At 36.8% G+C, this 20,158-nt stretch overlaps 1 protein-coding gene across 1 annotated transcript; it reads right to left on the bottom strand.

Moving 5' to 3' along the window:
• Positions 1-2,826: 2,826 nt before the first annotated feature.
• Positions 2,827-19,662, bottom strand: LOC110798721 (uncharacterized). The gene is made up of 18 exons (XM_022003906.2): positions 19,259-19,662; positions 17,900-18,038; positions 16,275-16,523; positions 15,380-15,526; positions 14,602-14,680; positions 10,841-11,024; positions 9,785-9,850; positions 9,051-9,284; positions 8,045-8,251; positions 7,637-7,940; positions 6,054-6,213; positions 5,731-5,839; positions 5,313-5,448; positions 5,135-5,190; positions 4,657-4,956; positions 4,436-4,558; positions 3,354-4,034; positions 2,827-3,185 (listed from the first exon to the last, which is right to left on the bottom strand). The coding sequence occupies exons 1-18, from the start codon at positions 19,454-19,456 to the stop codon at positions 3,018-3,020; spliced, it is 3,540 nt and encodes a 1,179-aa protein (XP_021859598.1). The 5' UTR covers positions 19,457-19,662; the 3' UTR covers positions 2,827-3,017.
• Between the last annotated feature and the right edge of the window lie 496 nt (positions 19,663-20,158).

The raw sequence follows: 20,158 nt of genomic DNA, 5'->3' as shown, positions 1-20,158 counted from the left end.
ACCGGTATCCATGTACCAATTGTCGTCCGGAGGGTGCAAGGACATAGTGTGCATAGCTTGATCGATGTCAGTTGGTGCATTGCCCGTTGGAGGAGTTGGGGCAGCCATGTACAGAGCCTGTGGCGGCCTTGCACCCAGAACACCAGCCTGTGGTGGCTGGCGAGGAGCTGGTTGGCGGTACTGCCAACCCGAAGAGGGGTACGGGCAAGGTGGGGTGGCCCACGGTTGAGGAGTCCAATTTGCAACCAAGGAGGAAACTGCCAGAATGTTGAGCGCTATTGTACTGCTGCTGGTCAGTGGACCGTGGCTGTTGGTTGCGACCACCAGAGGAACCACCATGGCGGTTGTTGTTACGGTGGTTGTTCCCACCGCGGCCACGGTTGTTCTTTTTCCTTTTGTAATTGGAATTATTGTTTTTGTTGTGATGATAATGAGTGGTTTCCTGTGGTGGATCATGATTAGCAACTTCATTAGTATTAGAATAAAATAGAGCAGTTTCAGAAGGTGTACCAGAAATCCCGCCGTCGGTGAGAGTGTCTTCCTCAAACTCCAACATAGACCGGACCTCGTCAAAAGGAGGAAGAGGCATGCGGTGTTGGACATTCGTGCGAAATGATTTGTAATCTGCAGACAGACCTTGAAGGAGACGTAAGACCATGCGGTCATTGGACAGGGGAGCTCCAACATTGCGAAGGTGATCGGACAACACCTTAATACGGCTGCAGTACGGCTTGACGCCGGAAAAGTGCTCGAGCTTGGTGGTGGTAAAGAGAGTGTCAAGATGGAGAGCCCTAGCAGACTTATTGCCTTGAAAAAGACGTTCCAACCTATTCCAAGCATCAAGGGCAGAATCATCCTGGTTGAGGATGGTGTTGAGAAGGTCAGTTGAGAAGGTGCCGTATATCCATTGACGAACAATGTCGTCAAGCCGCTGCCACTGCAATTTCGCGCCTGCCTTGTCGGCGTCAGAACCGATGGTGGCAGAGGCTGCAGTAGGTGCCGAGGAGGGAATGATGTGGTCAATCACCAGGTTGGCTCGGCAGTGCAGTTGGAATAGGGTGGACCAACTGATGTAGTGAGTGCCTTCATAATCCAGAACAATGGGAATACAGGTTTTGATATTAGAGACGGTGGTTGCAGGGTGAAGTTTTGCAATGTCAGCCATTGAAGGAAGAAGAAAAGAAGGAGGGAAGGAGAGGAGAAGAGAACGACTGCTAGGGTTAGGATAGGACCTAAACGTCTGATACCATGTGAGAAATATTTGCCGTGATTTCTCATTCATTTTCTCAGAATATATACATAGCTAGATTAGGGTTTATCTAAGGCTATTCTAGTAATTACAAAATAATTAAATTACATTAATTACAACATTATGTATTCTATCAATAAAAATACACTTGGGTACACTGTATAAGTGTACCTAATAATTTTCAACATCTATTGGGATTTCTTTCAATCGACCAAACACGTAGAAATTTCTCCACCTCTATACCCACTGAATTTCTAACCCAAAATGAGTGATCAATGCTCATGTTCTGTGAGAATTAATGGTAGAAATTCCTTAGTGAAATATCTATTATGAATACAAACCGATGCAACGCTTTCAACCTTAATTTCCATTGTACATGCTTATTTCTTATGTTTACATAACCTCTTATTACTTATCATTGTTGAGCTCACTACTCTTATGACTTACTTGGTAGCTAGTCATCAATGATATCATTGAAAATGAATTTGTATGTAAATTTATAAAGAAAATTCATATCCTTTTCCATAGAATTGCTACTTTACTCAAAATTATCTATTTTTTTAAAAAATAAATTTTATTGCCATCCAATGCATCCATTACTGTTGGGGGAGTGACATTGAGTGAGAGTGAAAATTTGTGAAAAAAAGACCATGTTTGAGATAAGGTCTCATTACCATGGACATTATAATGTTATTTTACTTGCCAAATAACACTTAGATTTGTTTTCATTCCCACCATATATAACCGTATACCAACCGTTTTGTGGAAAAAACTGATGGGTAGTGAAAGGGTAGTGTTGTACTGTATTTATCATACGTGTTTTCCATTAAAGTTTCTTTCGTTGCACAATTGCATAGACTTTGAAAACTACAAGCCAGAACTATGTAACCGTTTCTGTGCAACCTAGACATCCGTTTTTAGTATAATGTTTCATTAGCTTTTCTTGTTGAGAAATCTAAGAAGAGCTTGAATGTCACAAGACCATGTTTCCTGAACTCCCTCTTCCTGTAATTTAAACTTCTTCTCAACTAATTCTTTTGGCACAAAATCTTATTTACATGGGATGTACGATAAATATTGTACATCGAAGTTAAAGTTGACATAAAATACTTAAAAGTTACCCTTAAAATTTATCATTTTAATAAAAATTATTTTTCAAAATCACTAATAATGTATAAAATTAATCATTTAACACTTTAATCTATTAACTTTTTTTTAATAATATAAAAATTAGAGAAAACTGAGTAAAAGTTATATTGGTGCACAATAAATTTATTGTACACCTTGTGCATACAAGACGTTTTGTTCTTTTGGAGTGCCAACTACATTCGACCAAACTCATAACATAAACAATTACATTTACCTAAGCCCAAAGAGAGGGAAACAACCTTGTCTGAAACTCGCAACGAGAGGGAAAAAAAAAACAAAAAACAAAAACTGCCATTGAAGATGATAGAGAACATCTCAGAACTTGGACTCTTGTGCATGTAAAAGTCGCATACACTTTCATGTCCTGAAAAGAATGGCTAAATTTTATCTTTGCACAACTCGAAAAAACTATTGCAGACTGAGAGGAATTATGCCGGTCCACAAACATGGAAACCAAAGCTGTCTGTTCTGCGATTTTATGTATTTCCATAATTTCATCAGCAAAACCTAAAGTTACATTTATTTATTGAAAAGGAGAGCATGTGTATGTCAATCCAAATATATGCAACTAAATGCTAATGAATGTTGGACATGTTATTCTCAAACATTGTAGGGGAGTTTATTGTTGTTGAGCTTTGTAGATAAGATGTCCTGTACTTGCAGAAGTGAGTGGACATAATCTGATAGAAAATGAATAAGGTGCAGGAGGGATAAGATACTTATCATGGACACATGGGCTCCAGCTATCGTCTCCTCCCAAACCCATATGCTTGTGATCAAGATGAACCTGGAATCACAACATAAATGTCAGTCGAGGAAGAACTGACAAGAAAAATTCCAATCAGAAAAAGCAAATCAATATACTTCAAGGTGCATATTATTTAGGCTTATAGTTATTGGTGAAATGGAAGTGGAATCATGCTGAACAGAAATTCATAGGACAAAAGAATATCACCTCAATGTCCTCTCCTTCAACAAGATTTTCATTATGAGTAGCCCGATCTAGCTCAGTTGTCGTGTAGTAGCTGGCGCTCATTTGCATTGCTGGGGAACTACCATATATGGAAGCATAAATTCCTACACCGTCCTTGTTTTGTAATGTCAGCCATCTAACTTCCGCCCTCCCACCACATTCTCCAGGAACTATGTAAGGAACATGCATCTCACCAACAGATTTCTCATGAATTGCTACCTGAGCAGCTGCTTTTCTATCAGGGTAACACTCAAATGGCCCCTTACCATACCATTTTATTCTGTCCACTTCTTTGTCTAAATGGAACTCAATTCCAATCCGAGGCAAAGGCGGAATATCAGACCGAGGTTTGACACTAGTCTCAATTATTATATCTCCAGAACCATAGATTATATAAGTTATATTAACTGTAAAAGTAATATCAGATTCTTTTGGTTCAGAACTTTTTTTTGATCTTGGGATTCCAAGAAAAACTGCAGCTATTTCAATAAATCCTGTGTTATTCTGAACCGAACAGCTATTGGCCAGGAAAACTATGTCATCAAGGAGAGCAGATTTCCACTTAGATAAGTAACTTTCAGCACCACCCCCTTTGTCATTATCTGTAGGAGCTCTCCAGAAACAAGGAACTATGCCTCTGTTCATCACAGGAACTCCTTGAACCTGCAATGCAAAGAGCATTAATACCACTCATTGAAAGAACTGAATCTCATATTTTAGCATTTTTCCCCTTTTCTCTAGTTCTTTTTATAATTGTGGGGGATAAGAGAAGTTAGGAGCGGGAAAGGTTTAAGTTTTCGCGTAAAAAGAGTGAAATTGCTGCTCTCATCGTATGAAAACTGAATGTTGAATAACTCATCTAGCACCAAAAAGGTACTCAGATGCACATTTCCTTAGAAACTATCTATCAAAGTTCCTATTACAAAACCACCTTACACTTCAGTTTTCAGTTGTGCATATATAGTATTGTACATAATATTTGGACCATCTAGAAATGTATGATATGGTAGCAAGAATATGAATAGCGAAATAAATCAAGTATTAAGATTTGGGACTAGCAGTACCTTCCAGCTCTCAATCAATCCTGTCTGAGTGTTAAACATAATCTCACTAACATCCTGTTGAAAAATCTTGATCAAGTCTCCATGACTCTCAGTTTGGATGACAGGATCCTTAGGTTTGATAGCCTATACACCAATGTTATTTGAAGTTAGCGGAGACAAAAAGTTCACCTTTCCTAGGATACAAAACATAAAATTATCAACGTCGGAAAAGGGTCATTTACATGAGGAGCAGACTTTTTCTTGGGAGGCAATGGCACTTGCGTAGATGAAATCACATGATCAGCTTCCGCCCAGCGAGTGGAATTGAGTAGTTTCACAGTTATTGTCAAGAAAATTTCCTCGGCAGTACACGAGGTCCAAGCCATGTACCATGGACCAGATGCCCATTCCATAGAATGGCTACCCTGGGGTTCAATTTGTGGCAGAGAAAAAACTCCAGATCCTAATTCACATCCATCACCAAGAATAACCCAGTGAAAGTCCAATCCTTCAGTAGTTTCGTAAAAATGAGTGTTTATTATCTGCAAAATTAAGATTTGACCTTATATAACCAGAATTTAGTAGCAAATAAGCCTCGTTCAATGAATTATCCATGTACCCATCTAATTACATAAAACATATATATATATATATATATATATATATATATATATATATATATATATATATATATATATATAAAGTGAATGATCTATGTACCTTGAGCAACCCTTCGTTGAGTAAAACCTTGATTGGCTGATAAAGATATTTCACTTCTGGAAGCAGCACACAAGAAAAATTCAAAATCAATATTGAAATTAAACATACTGTTGGAATCAGAAGAAAAAAAAAACACCCAAGTCATGAAAATCAAAATTTCAGTACTACTTCAAGTTACCATGCAGTGCAGGATGAGGAGTTCTATCAGGCCATACAAGGCCATTGATGCAGAAGTTCAGGTCATTGGGAGTATCACCAAAGTCGCCTCCATAGGCCCAGTGCTTCTTACCATCTGCACCTTCCTTTAGTAATCCCTGTATGCAAAATGCAAAATTTCACCTTTCCGAAATGCAACTCCCCCTTTCACAGCTTACAATTGATGCACATGACAAAAAGATCGGATGACTAAGTAAGTTGTAATTTATAAGCTTTAAATAAGAGGCCCTTTGCTGCAGCGAAAATATTTAGCATACTTTAGACTAGAAGTAAATTACTCTGTATTATGTTAAGAGCTCAATCGCATAATAATGGCTACTTCCAACTAAACATTGGTGTTTCTGTGCCTGAAGATTTCTTCTAAGCAAAGTACTACGAACCTGATCAACCCAATCCCATATGAAGCCTCCCTGAAGTCCAAATGTGTTATCAATAGCTTCCCAGTACTCATCTATATTACCGTTGCTGTTTCCCATAGCGTGTGAGTACCTGCAAGTTATGTCAAAAATCAAAATTTGGCTTACATATGCCATGTTTTGTTAGAAGGAATTATTACAGAACCAATGCTGCAGAAATAAACCATATCGCAGTTTATCTTGTCCTATCATTGTGAAGAATAACTAATATAACCATGCTAGTACCTCGTTCTTATCTAAAATTTTCGTCACCATAGGTAAAATCATGAAGGGATCACTAAACATACTCGCATAATATGAGAGGCCTTGCTTCATTTGGATCATTGGCAATCTTTACCATGTCCCAAACACGCATGTACATGGGACACACTATATCAGTAGATGAGGTTCTGGATCCACCTCCTTCATAATGTACCACCCTAGAAGAGTCTCTTCCTCTAATCCAACCTGAAATTTGTATACTTATTTAGTGTCTTAACAGACAAAAAAAAAATTAAATAGATGCAGTTCAGCACTTCAGCAGTGGTGACTGAATAAGAATGTGGGGATTCACTACACAAGCACCAACCACTGTCTCCAGGAGAATTCAATTATCCTTAGATATGTTACATTCTAACATGTGTCAAAGAATTGACATGTTTCCTTGTAATGAAAAAAACAGTTAGATTTTATGGTTAGAGCAGAAAAGCTAAAATCTGCTCTTTTAAAAAAAAGCTCTTTTCATATATTATTAAACCATATTTTAAGGACTAGCCTGATTTGATAAAAGAAATCGTCCATATATGCTCGGATTATTCTCTGTATTTATATGAAGTTTCTGGTCCAAGAAAGTAGGCACCTTAAAATGAATCAGATACATATTATCAAGTCTACCAACTTCTCTCTGCTCTCCATACAATATTTTTCATTCTTGTAGAAACTGACAAATAATTTTCAAGTTTTGAGACTACTCAAGATCCAGGAAACAACCATTTGCGAATTGCAACCAGTTGAAACAATAGATTTAATGAAGCAGTAGAAGGAAAGCAATCCAATTACTTTCTTGTTGCTGATTTATAGTAGGCCAAAGCACAGTTTTGGCTCTTGGGGGCATGATCGATAGATACGAGATCAGGGGAAAAGGTTGGAGGATAACAGGCATGAGAAGAAAAGTTGTCCTCAGTCTACACAGCTAGCTCATCAAGAATTGGTCGCGAAACAACAGTTTGAACAAAGCAACTTCCAGAAGGGAAATCAGAACATAGTTGGGGGAAAGAGTAATCGGTCATTTATGGACTAGCCACTGCAGTCAAGGTAAGATCAAAGAAGAGGTACGCTGTTATGAGCTATGGCTGCCAGCTCATTTCCTAGCTAATTAGCAGTCAAGTACTTTTATCTCAGTCGAAAAAACGTTCATTTTAAATTTAAATGCAGTTAATATTTTAAAGATACTGGGATGTGGAAATCTTACGATGAAGAAAGTAAAGAGTCTCCTAAATACAAGGGATCTTTTTTTGACAGGTAAAATACAAGGGATTACAGAAAAGAAGCCTAAGAAAGTGAGAAATATTACTCTTTTCTTAAGTCAAAGATTCCTCAAAGAGTGATCCAATTTATGGCGAGGACAATTCTAATAATAAGCACATACATTTCTAAGTTATTTCCCAACATGAAATGTCAGAATCAAACTCCAACCTTTACTACACCACAATACCTTGAGTCAAGTCATCCTGATTGGTTTTTACCCCCTTTTTTTTAAGCTCTACCCTAAAACATTTCCCTTCTGCACTATACCTATACAGAAAACAATGTAAGCATACCCTAAAAGAGTGATACTAAATATGATAATTGGTTTAAAAGGTACATAAGGGTATTGTTATCACACTCATACCAGCTAAAGCAGAATGATTTGGTCCATATCCAGCCTCATTGCCCAAGGACCAAGAAATGATGCATGCGTGGTTTTTGTCCCTTTCAACCATGCCTATAACACGATCAAGCATAGCAGCAGCCCAGGTGGGTTCCATTGTAGGATGTTTAAAAGGACCAGAGTCATCAAAACCATGTGTCTCAATGTTTGCTTCATCTATCATGTACATGCCAAATAGATCACACAACTCATACCATCGAGAATGGTTGGGATAGTGGCTGTTCCTTACAGCATTGATATTATACTGCTTCATCAATACCAGGTCCTATACATAGAACATGAAAAAAGGAACAAATTCAATCCAAATAGAATGAGCATCGAATCTTAAACCATTATTGCACAGAAGGAAAAGAAAATCTTTAGAATTACCTTAACCATGCAGTACTCCAAATTTGTCTTTCCAAGACGTGGGTGGAACTCATGTCTATTTACGCCTCTAACCATAACAGGTTGTCCATTAACCATTAACTGTTTGTAAGCAGTAGTTATTTGCCTAATACCTACCTGGCACGATTCACAATCTACCACATTACCAGATGCGTCTTTCAAGATCACAACCAGAGTGTACAGATTCGGCTGCAAGTATGCAAAAGAAACAGGATAAAAAAGAGAGCAGTCAGAACCTGATTACCCTCATAAAAATACACTTAACCAAACAAGGAGTCATTTCCTGGATAAATAAATTATACAGCTGAAAAAGTTTCGTTTGTCAGAGATAGCTTCATTTTACCAAGGGGCAAACACATACACAAAACATTCACAGATTTCAAATAATGGAGAGCAGGTAAATTGAAATGGAAAGTATCTCAAGTATGGCCAAATGGACGAAAAATGAAGCCCCCCTCAAAAAACATGAAGGTAAAAGCAAAATATGTACTGTTTTAGCCAAACTTCTGAACACTTATTCTACTACCTACTCCCCACAATATAGAAACCTAAAACCCTAAGAACCTGGATGGAGGTTTCAGCACATATAACTCAGCAGACTGATACAGTAGCAGAAGTTCTACCTAATTCACTAGTATGAGATTTTACAGGTTCGCGATCGCTCCCTAATTGGCTGTGTACTATTTTCATGTTACTTTTTGCCTTTTCGGTCTGCGGTTTGGAAAGGGTCAAGGAACTAAATAACACTAAACAGAACAATAAAGATCATTACAAAGAGGTAACAAGATTAAACCACAGGGGAATTTTCTTTTTTCTTCTATTAGAAGTTGTGTGGGGTGGGACTCGTGAAAGTTAAAATTCTATAGTTCATAGTAAAGTGTACAAACAAAAATATGAAAAGTTTCAGGGTTTGGTTAACAATGCTTCACAGATAGACATCTCAGACAACAACTATGGTAATATACTTGTCTAATAGAATATCCCTCACCTGCTCAGCAGACCAAAGTCTTGGACTCTCTATCATTCCTTTAAAATGATATCCATTAAACCTGAAACTTGCAGGTGGTACAAGTTCCATTTGTGTCACCACAGATGAAAGAAGATCATTTGGTCCATCACTTTCATGCCATTTTCCATTGTCATAAATTCTTGTTTCCAGAGTAAAATCAGAAAGGATGCGGTCTCTAGGCATTCCTTGTGGAGTGTCAACCTTTACCTCAACCTACAGAAAAGAACAACAGGAATAATATGATGTACTCGAGGATCTGGATACAGGTGTTAGCAAGAATCAATTCAAGACTGCATATATTTTACTGGATACTTAGCTCAATTTTCATGACATCATTACAAAATACAAACATTGTAGCATGAAAAATGAATCATATTGATGGATATTATTCAGTAAGTAAAGACACATCAAAAAACAGCCGAACAGCATTCAATAAATCTAAACTGGCTAAGAAAGTGAGTTAATATAATAAATAGCTGAATCTTGAAGAAAGCAAAAGATGCAAGTTATAATAGACAGAATCTATAAAAAGTAATCCTCACGCATTGTCAACAATCAACCACTGCTTACCTCTTTGATTCTATGTATACATGCATTATAAGCGAGTATACATATCCTCAGTCAATACAAAATTCACATGAATTGCTTTCACTCATGTCGTCTCTGTATGAAATAAATGTTGGTAGAGAGAAATTTGTCAAATAGAAACTTACCGCTAAGTCTGCATGAGAAAAACTGCCATCCAAGTGTGAAATGAAGGAATAATCTGCAATAAAAACCTGCATGCCAGTCATTTCCATCAATTACCTTCTCGAGAAAATCCAGCAATTCCTAATTCTATGCAGCCTTAGCTCCATAAAAAGAAAAGGGGCCATTTAAAATTATAGCTCTATAAGAAAGAGATATCTTCCGTGATACGCTAAATCAAAAAAGGCATTTTTGACCAGTTTTTTTTTTTTTCAGATCAGCGAAGTAGATTTTATTGCTCAGAGGCTTCAAAAGAAGCAATTAACACCAACAGCTAAAGGGAGGGCTTAGCTAATATGGGCCTCCCCATGACCCCAAAACTGACAACAAAGCTAACAACCAAAACAAAAAGTCCTACCTCAAACAAAAGTGAGAAACAAAAACTAACTCAAAACACCTAAACAAGAGATTGAAGCCAGATTCTATCACCACCACAAATCTTCTTGGGAAGGACAGCGTTGACTCGTAGATAAACTTCCAATTTAATGTCAGCAACAACTTTACTAGGAAACCTCACCATTTTTTACCGGTTAGATTGGCCTAAATTAGCCTGACATCGAAGAAGTCAGGTAATAAGACCTTTTGGATAATCCCAATAAATACCAATTTGTGTAGAAGGTCAAAATTCATAAGCATCTTGAGAAGTTGATAGTTAACCCCCACAATTGGATGTATTAAGCCATCAAATTATCAAGATGTTAGCATAGGATCGTAACTTGTAAGATTGAGATGTACAGTTTGCAACTTTGTATCATATAGATTAAAAGTGGCGAGGGGTCATTCAAGTCCAGTACTTTCACATCATATTAAAAATATTTTATGTTTTTCTTCCGCAAACCTATTCAGATCAGTGTTTCTTTCTAGCTGGGGTCATAAAGATAAAAAACACTCTATCACCTATTACTTTGATATAATCGGCATAAAGTGAGAATTTTGTCAATTCTGTGGCAGACAGTGAATATCGGCATAAAGTGAGAATTTTTGTGAGCATGACAATATTTCTAGAGTGGTGGTATAATAACCTCAGGTTTTGCTAGTAGCAGCACATCACGATGAATCCCAGACAACCACCAGTGATCTTGGTCTTCAAGGTAAGAACCATCACTCCATCTTATGACTTGAACAGCTAAAACATTTTTCTTTTCTGAACCACATGGATGAATGTATTCGGTAATTTCAAACTCAGCAGGCAGCCGACTATCCTGACTGATTCAAACAGAATAGTTATTTGTTAATCATTTTCGGGAGTAGTTACATTCAAAGTTGTGAGAATCCAAAAGTTACAATTATTAAAAAATTTAAACATCTATACTAATATTTAATACTTCCTCCGTTTCCACAATAGATGCATCGTTTCTCATTTGCGCACTATTCATCAATCAACTTTGACAATCATTTTTTCACTGTTGTGTAAGAAAAAACATAGTCAAGTAAGATCTTGTTAAATTCGTATTAATGCAAGGATTCCAATTATAAATTTTTTATAATTTTTACTTATACGCATTTAGAGATATTAATGTTCAAAGAAGCGTATTGGCATACGTGCAAATAGAAATGATGCATCCTTTGCGGAACGGAGGAAGTAGTAGGAAGATTTGCAAGAAATCTACAGTGCCACGTGTCCCTCATCTTCCCATCTATACTAATATTTAATAGCAGGAAGATTTGCAAGAAATCTACAGTGTCACGTGTACCTCATCTTCCCATTTTATTTTATTAAATTTCATGCCTCTTCACTTCTCCCTTTCATGTCTCTTCACCATCAAAAATAATTCATGCCCCTTCACCTCCAATAAATTTAATGCCCCTTTATCTTTTATTTTTTCTATTAATTTCAAGTAATATACCAGTTTATATTTCTATATTCACTGTTTTCTTAGTGAAACATGAAATAAAATACATTTACTCTTTTTTTGATGAATTGAAACTCACATTTAAAACATAACAAAATCCGTGCATTGCACGGGGTCAATACTAGTTTGCAATCATAATTGAAACTAATTAGTGAATAAAACATGTAAGCATGATTATATCATATCAAGTTGTCATTGTTGGACAAGATCATTAAATCGTACAGCAGAATCATAAAATCGTACTACGATTCTAACACTTAATTTTTTTTATCCAGATAGAACTATGGTTTTAAGATTCTACTTAAGATTTGAATCCGTCGTGAATATTAGGATTGTAGAATCAAAACATTTTAAGATTTGAATCTCGATTTTGACAACCATCTTACATTTTATAAGTTGATTTCTAAAATTCTCACTTCCAGAAGCTGGTTTTATCAATGCCTCACAAGCTGGTTTTATTCCTGGAAGGTCCATTGCTGATAATATCCTATTGGCGTCTGAATTGATCAAAGGTTACAGTAGCAAACATATCTCACCAAGATGCATGCTCAAGATTGATCTTAGGAAGGCATATGATTCCTTGGAGTGGCCTTTCCTCAAAACAATGCTGCAAGAGTTAGGTTTCCCTAGTAAATTTGTTGGGTGGATCATGAAGTGCCTTAATACTGTGTCCTATTCTATCTTGCTGAATGGTTACCCTTCTGCTCCTATTCAAGCAAAGAAAGGACTCAGACAAGGGGACCCAATGTCACCTTTCCTGTTTGCACTGGGTAGGGAATATCTCTGAAGATGCTTGCAATGTGATACCTCAAATCCTGTTCTCAATTTTCATCCCAGATGCAAGAAGCTAAACATCACACACATGATGTTTGCAGATGATTTGTTGATGTTTTCTAGAGCAGACAGTAACTCAGTAAAGATCATCTTTGATGCCTTTTCCAAGTTTTTGGAGGCATCTGGTTTGGCTGCTAACTTGGATAAAAGTAGTGTTTATATGGCTGGAGTAACAAATGATGAGGAGCAGATTATTAGAGTTGGCTTAGGTATGGTGAAGGGGTCTTTTCCTTTTAAATACCTTGGTGTCCCTCTCACAACCGGAAATTGAGATACATTGACTGCAGGCCTCTTATTGATAAAACTGTAGCCAGAGTTAGAACTTGGTCTGCTAAACTTCTGACTTATGCTGGAAGGTTACAATTAGTGAGATCATTTGGCATGCAGATGTATTGGGGTTAAACAATTTTCATGCTTAAAAAAGTGATGAGGGAGATCCATAGCCTGCAGAACTTTTCTCTGGACTGGAGGTGATGCAGGTTCCAAAAAAGCTCATGTCTCTTGGGACCCAATGTGTTTACCTAAGAGTTGTGGAGGGTGGCACCTGAAGGATCTAACTGTTTGGAATAAAGCTGCACTGTTGGGCTCTCTCCTTGAAACAGGACACACTGTGGGTTAAGTGGGTCCATATATATTATGTAAAAAGAAGGAGTTTCTGGAATATGGAGGTGCCTAATGGTCTTACCTAGTCTCTCAGGAAGATTTGGGGTGCAAGAGATCTTAATACTGCTGGAGATGTTGCCAAGTTTGTTCAAAATGGAAAATACAGCATCAGCAAGATGTAAAAGTATCTGAAAGGTGAGCAAGAAAATGTGGCATGGAAGAGGCTCATTTGCAACAAGGCAATCCCAAAGAGTGTCTATATTCTGTGGCTAGCTGTTCAAAACAGACTGGCTACTGAAGATAGGTTGCTCAGTTGGAACATTCCTATGGATGGAACTTGTAGCTTGTGTCAGCAGGAGTTAGAAACAACTCCCCATCTGTTCTTTGACAGAAGCTTCTCCAGAGAAATATGGGAAACCGTGCTCCAGTTGGTCAGAATAGGAAGAAGGTTGTATTCAGTGAAGAGATCAAATGGGCTTCAAAGAAATGCAGGAGCAAGAAAGCAATAGATAAGGTTTGCAGTGTAGCATTCACAGAAGCAGTTTACAATATTTGGCTCCAGAGGAATCAGAAGGATTTCAGCAATAAGGTTGATACTTGTAATACGTTAGCAAAATTTTGTTTAATTCTGCTTTTAGAAGTGATGATCAGATGAGATCTCACATAGTCTAGTTGGGCTTGTTTTTCTTCCTAACCTTGTTGGTTCGGGAGTTTTCTTCAAGCATTAGGGGTTTTGTTGCCTTGTTGGTTTCTGTAACACTCCTATTTTGGTAATAATATATTTTATTTGCCAAAAAAAAAAAAAGATTGCAACTTTACAAGAGTCAGCAGATTGCATTGGTGGAATGCCAATATGCTTATATATTGACTGACCAAAAAAGTCACCCCTCCAGCCTATATTTTTCCCCCAAGTTTTTTTGTGGGAGGCATTAATATCCATTTTCTTCTTGCCCCCCAAAGATGTGAAATGTTACAAACTTGTAACAACCTTCAAAGTACCTATTCCACGAGAAGAATATATCTTCTTGCTCCACCAATCAACCATTAAAAAATATACATGGGAGTAACCGAATCCTCGTCAAAAGAATGCTGATTTGCGTTCTTGTTTTTAATGTTTTAAAAAAAGGAACAGTTGAAAATCTTTATGAATTTCTATGCGTAACAAAATCTGCTACTTCTTGCCTCCTCCCGCAACTTGAAAATGGTTTTTATTGAGGGTTTCTAAGAGCTTCTCTGATAGCCTTGGCTATTTAAGGATAAGGCTCCATATTTCTTAAACCACCCCCTCCAGGTCCTCCCACAGCCCAAACAAATAAAAAGGTCTGGATTTCTGAAACAAGGTCATATTTGGTTGTGCTAATATTATTTATCTTGTCTTTTGCTTATCACCTTATTCTTGTTCTGCTATATGGGCCATTGGTACAAATGGAAAACTTTTCAAATTGAAAAAAGAACTGAAAGCAATACTAAGAAGGTAATCTCATCAGCAATACCTGTATCCAACAGGAGACCCGTTTACCCATACATGGTAGGCAGAATCAGCAGCTTCAAAGTACAATAGTATTCTTCGACCTGTGAAAATTCAATAGTGCACAACAGGGATTTAAGTGATTAACCAAAAAAAATCTAAGGAACAAATACCAGACCCGGGAAAAATCTAAGGCTAACAATAGGATACATAGATTCATAAAATTATAACATGAAAAGAGTACAGAAGCATTTGTAGGAAAATGACCTCAAGCAAAGTCTACAAGAAAATCCTTAGCAGACGATTCACTAGTAACTACAGTCAACTAGTAAAAAAAAAAAGGCTGCAAATGATCAAGGAGCGTATTAGTTTTATCTTCAAGGAAGTCCGAAGAATTCAGCGTACACACCTCAAAACAAGGGTTTCCACATATAAGAGAAGTATTAGGAGATGTACAGATGGTCATTTCACATCTAAAGTTGCTAAAGGTACTCTTTCTCTCTGGAAATAGTGTTACTCAGATTTTACATCGTGAAATCCTACAGAAGAATACTATGGGAAAAAAACACAATTCTGACAAAATCAATCAGCATCTAATAGGAAAAGTACGTAAAATTTAAGTTCACTAAAACGGGTACACATTTATTTGAAGTACAGAAAAGAGGGTTACACAACAAAAATAACATGCACTTAAAGATGTCCTAGACGAGGTTCCATAACACACAACTGATACTTCAAGATTGACAGCCAGCTAGACATTCGAAATTGTCAAATCAATCAAACTTGCAAGAAACAGATTGTACCTTCCCATACATTGGGAATATCAAAGTATGTCCTGTAGCAGCCTGTCGGATTTTCTGGGGGAACATGGGGAGGGTCAACCAGGAATGGATATTCAGTGTTTGTGTAGATAGGCTGACCATATCCATGCATCTCCCAATTAGAAGGAACTGCTCAATCAAAAAGACAAAACTTGCATTATTAGAAACAAATGGATCCAGAAATTAACAAACAAACATTGAGTAAAAACTAAAAACTAGAAATTTTTAGAGACACCCGAGATATGTAAAGCTGTGAAATGCAAGCTCATTACTACAAGTAGTGCACTCCAGATGACCAGATATCAAACACGAAAAATAATTTGTGCCAGATATATGAGTTCAACTATGACTCTATCCTAATGACCTGCAGTCTTGAATTAATGACACCGGACTTTATAATGTCCGGACTTCTAGCCCCTTAACAGCAACAAATATTAGCCTAATCTGGCTAACTGGCTTACAGAAAGGGAATTTATCTCATAAAAGAACTATTATTTGTAGCATAAAAACCATGAGGTCACTGTTGATAAAAAAATAACCAAACAAAAGCTCCAAGAGATTTAGCGACTTCATAAAATCATGCTAGTGAAAGGGGACACTGGTCAGAGGTAAAGAGGTAACAGTAGTCACTTGGTAAATCCTGTGAAAGTTCTATTTGCATAAAAAATACATCTAAATCAAAATACACTCGGTCACCATATGGGAAAAACTCCTTACACTCTGTGACATGCGTTCATATGACACGTCCACTTCTGCAAGCTACCTTAAACATGATGTCATTCAGAATAGCCAGAGAATATTTTGTAATCACATTTTGCTTCGGTCTATGTGCAAAATCCAAAACGATGGGGGCTAAGAAAAATATTATAATGAGCACCTGGTACAGTTCCCCAATCGTTGTCATGAAATTCACTCTGGTAAAACTTTGATGGGACTCTACTTGGTCCAGAAGCCAAGTGAAATTTCCAACAACCAGATAAAGACTTCACAAAAGGCAAGCCTTTGACCCAAGAAGAAGCGCAATTCAGAGCAGCAGCTACAGCATTGTCATCCGACTCATCCCAAATGGCCAAGTCTGATGCTGATAAATCCACCTTGCTTCTTTCAAGCCAGTATCTGAGAGATCCTGTCTCAGAAAAAAGACGTATATATCAAATTGAAAATACAAGATCAAGATATTAAATGCAGAAACTAATGCTAAATGAAGGAGACAGGAGAAAAATATTAATAGCACTTTTACAAGGAAGGTTGTTCAAGTTGATCTTTTGCTCATTTGATGTCTCTCAAATCTCATCGAGCTAACTTCATCGACGTCATCCAAATACGAGCCCTGACGAAGTACATGATTCCATATAGGACACAGTTATACACCCTCCACAAACGACCAACTCAAAAAGACCTACCGGCCATTATCTCCAACCATTCACCCTCATCACTAAAGACTACCATGTCAATTTTATTTTTTATTCTTATAAGAAAATAAAATTTCTTTCAACAACTTAAGAAAATATACAGAGGGGGACCAGAAACCCACCGATAATCAAGGTAGACGAAAAAGAAGAATTACAGTCTTGCAATACATAAAAAAGGGGCACGTTTTGAGGTATGGCTCATGAGCATAGGCCCATAGAGAAGCTAATACACCACTCACTCTCATAAAATAATCAAAGAAGACTACCACAACAAAGAAGCCTTGGTCACAAAATGATTCGAGGTCGGCTAACATAAATCATCATAAAGAACCGTCGTGAAACGTGAAACAGGAAAAGTAAAAGGTTATGTTAGAGAGTTTAAACATGCAAAAATTAGAAAGTGAAGGTGAGGGTAGTGAGACACAAAAAATAGGAAACAAGAAAACAAGGTCGGTTTAAAAAAGAGACACAAAGTATTGAGGAAAAATGAATAGATAAACAAATAAATAAATATAATTAAAATTAAAATTGAAAGTTTTTTTTTAAGACACGTATAGAGGAGTTTCAAGGGAAATGAGAAAAAGAAGTCACGTTGAGTCATCTCCCTCCACTCCGCCCTATCTAACGCCATATTTTCCTCAATCACCCTCTTCCATGTTTGCTTTGGTCTTCCCCTACCCCTCTCAATTCCATCAGTTTGCCACTCTTGAAGCCTTCACAACCAAATCACCCACAAAATGGCCAAAACAGAGTCCTGCCATAAATCTTATGCCCTTTTTTCCTAGAAAACTTCACAAGAGTAAGAGAAATTCGATAATCCCAATAATACCAAATAACCTCTGCCAAAGGACAAAGCCATATTATAATACAGTCCTAACTTGTCACTAAAATTCGCTAAAGCATCGCAGACTTCTTCACAGACTACTATTTTATGGAACTAGATGCTAAACACAAAATTGAGCAATAAAAAACAAAGAATAACATTTGGCTATAACATAGTACTCACAAATATGAACATTAATGGGCCGTGGAAGAAAATTAAATAATACAAGTATAACATTTTTATTATTGTTATAACCAATAGATATACCTTCTACTGTATCATGACAGCGTAGAGGAACATGTGCATCTCTCTTTCTCCACTTGAAAAAAGTTTGATCTTGCCATACTTCGTACTTCAGTAAAAAAGCTTCTTCATTTTCCGTAGATGCCATAGATTGTTTTTCAACCTAGATAGAAAAGGTTTAACAGATGATAAAAGATGGTAACGGTTGGCCCCAAGGGCAGAAGGAAGCATAATTCCATCGACCGGAACCAAAGTAATCAGTTTGAATCAAACCAAAGAAGAAGAAAAGCTAATCAGATGCCTTATAAGTTGATATGTGACTAACTGACTAAGCACAGATATACAAACTTAGGCAATCCAAATTTCTAAAGGTTGTGTGTTGGGAACATTGATTTCATTTAAATTTCTTCATTTCAAATGAAATCTATGTACCCAAACCAGTGTTACCTGATTTGCTAGTATGAGACTGGGTACGGGTACGCAATTCGCTACCTAATTTGCTAAATTAGACCAAAATTGTACCATTTTCATGTTCTAATTCGCTTTTTCAGTACGCAATTCGAGGGGTGATTAGAGAATTAGGTAACACTGATCCAAACACACAACAAAAGAAATCATCAGCTAGGGAGCGTAAACTTAAACCTTGTCCTATAACCAAGTCTCAAACTTCAATCCACTAATATAAGAACAAATGTTAAATAAAGTAACAAGTGCAATTGAACTTGACCTTGACATGCCTAAACTATTAAAGAACATGTTTAAATATAACCACATCAGACAGTAATATTCACATGAAACTATCAACCGGTACACATTTCCCCCTCGAATGTCGGTTCAGAATGACCACACAACCATATAGCATTACTAACTAATACATGAGGAACATGATCAATTGATTATACTAATGAAGAACCTCAACATTATTTGATTATCAATTTACACGAATTGACACACTCGAGACCACATCACACACACTTGAGCTCCTCCTAACAGAGGTTGATGATGAACACAAAGCCATTTAGCAATATATGCACCAATTTTCCTCTAAGTGGAGTAATTCCTGGTCAAAAAAATTCATGGGCTTATTGCGCCAATTACAAAAAATTAGAAGATCATCTGCGATATATATCAGAACTGATAAACTTCAAATTCGATTTTGAATATGCATGAAATTACAAATGTATTTCAATAGTTCACCGTTAAAATTTTCAAATTAAGCATAAAAGTTTGTGGGTTAATCTGGGAAACCACTCATTTTAACAAAATTCAATCCAATTCCTTAAACAAATAATAAATAAATAAAAAAAAAAAAGTCAAAACCCCCCACATTGGATTTGAATGCAATTTTAAGGACCCAACTAATCAGAAAGAAGAAAATCAAACCTGAGAAGCAGTAAGATGAGTGGGTGAATTCTGACGACAATGGCAATAAAAGGTTGGAACAGTGAAGAAATTGGCAGAACGGAAGAAGTTTTTGGAAAGATTTGTTAGATTGATCGGCTTTGAGTTGAGCAAATAACGAGAAATTAGGGGATATTCCTGGCATTTGGGTTTATTGAGGATGATTCCAGTTCCGTGCATGTGTGCAGGCTTTTTTAAAAGGACAAAACTAGTTCATACTGCAAAGTGCAAAGGCTACTACTAGGATAAGTATAGTGAACAACAACGCAACCCACACCATGACAGTATGACACCAGTCAACACTCGGAAATCAACATAAACTTGTCAAAGTATGGAATGGTACTACAGTGTGTGTGGTCCATATTCTCAGTTTTTCTTTAAATTCATTTGGAGTTAGTATGGAACATAGCGCCATAGTTTCATATTCCCAAATCCCAACCATGACAAGTGACACCGAGATACTACGGAGTAATTCACATCTCATGCGATTTGTTTCTAAATACGCTTAGAGTTATCTTTTACGAGTAACTTATAATACAGAGTAAAAAAGTTCAGATTAGTATTTGTGCATACTTACCCACAACTTTTGTCACATACTTATAGCATCTCCAACGGTTGTAGTTAGGGACTAGTTTGTAATTTTTAGAAATTTCAAGCTACTAGCTTGATCATTGGAGTTCAAATGATAAATTAGCTTGGCCAAGCAAATTAGCTTAAACATTTAAGCTAATTTGCTTGAAAAAAATTAGCCAATGAAATAATATTAAATAAAATAATATTAAAAGATTGATTGACAAATATGACTACATTAATATCAAGCTAGTAGCTTATCATTGGGTACCAACTAGCTAAAAAGGGAAGTAGCTTAATATATTATGTGGC

Source organism: Spinacia oleracea, chromosome 1, assembly GCF_020520425.1.
Source record: "Spinacia oleracea cultivar Varoflay chromosome 1, BTI_SOV_V1, whole genome shotgun sequence".
Classification (NCBI taxonomy): Eukaryota; Viridiplantae; Streptophyta; class Magnoliopsida; order Caryophyllales; family Amaranthaceae; genus Spinacia; species Spinacia oleracea.
The sequence above is the reverse complement of the archived record's forward strand: the minus strand, read 5'-3'. Positions and strand labels throughout refer to the sequence as shown.

Bases quoted from the DNA above. Each gene is read 5' to 3' on its own strand.
- LOC110798721 (XM_022003906.2), bottom strand. From the start codon at position 19,456: ATGCACGGAACTGGAATCATCCTCAATAAACCCAAATGCCAGGAATAT. The intron at 6,214-7,636 runs GTATGAGTGTGA...TACAAATTTCAG, and splicing joins AAATCATTCTGCTTTAGCTG to GTTGGATTAGAGGAAGAGAC. The intron at 5,840-6,053 runs GTATGTTTAGTG...CATAACTTGCAG, and splicing joins AGGCCTCTCATATTATGCGA to GTACTCACACGCTATGGGAA.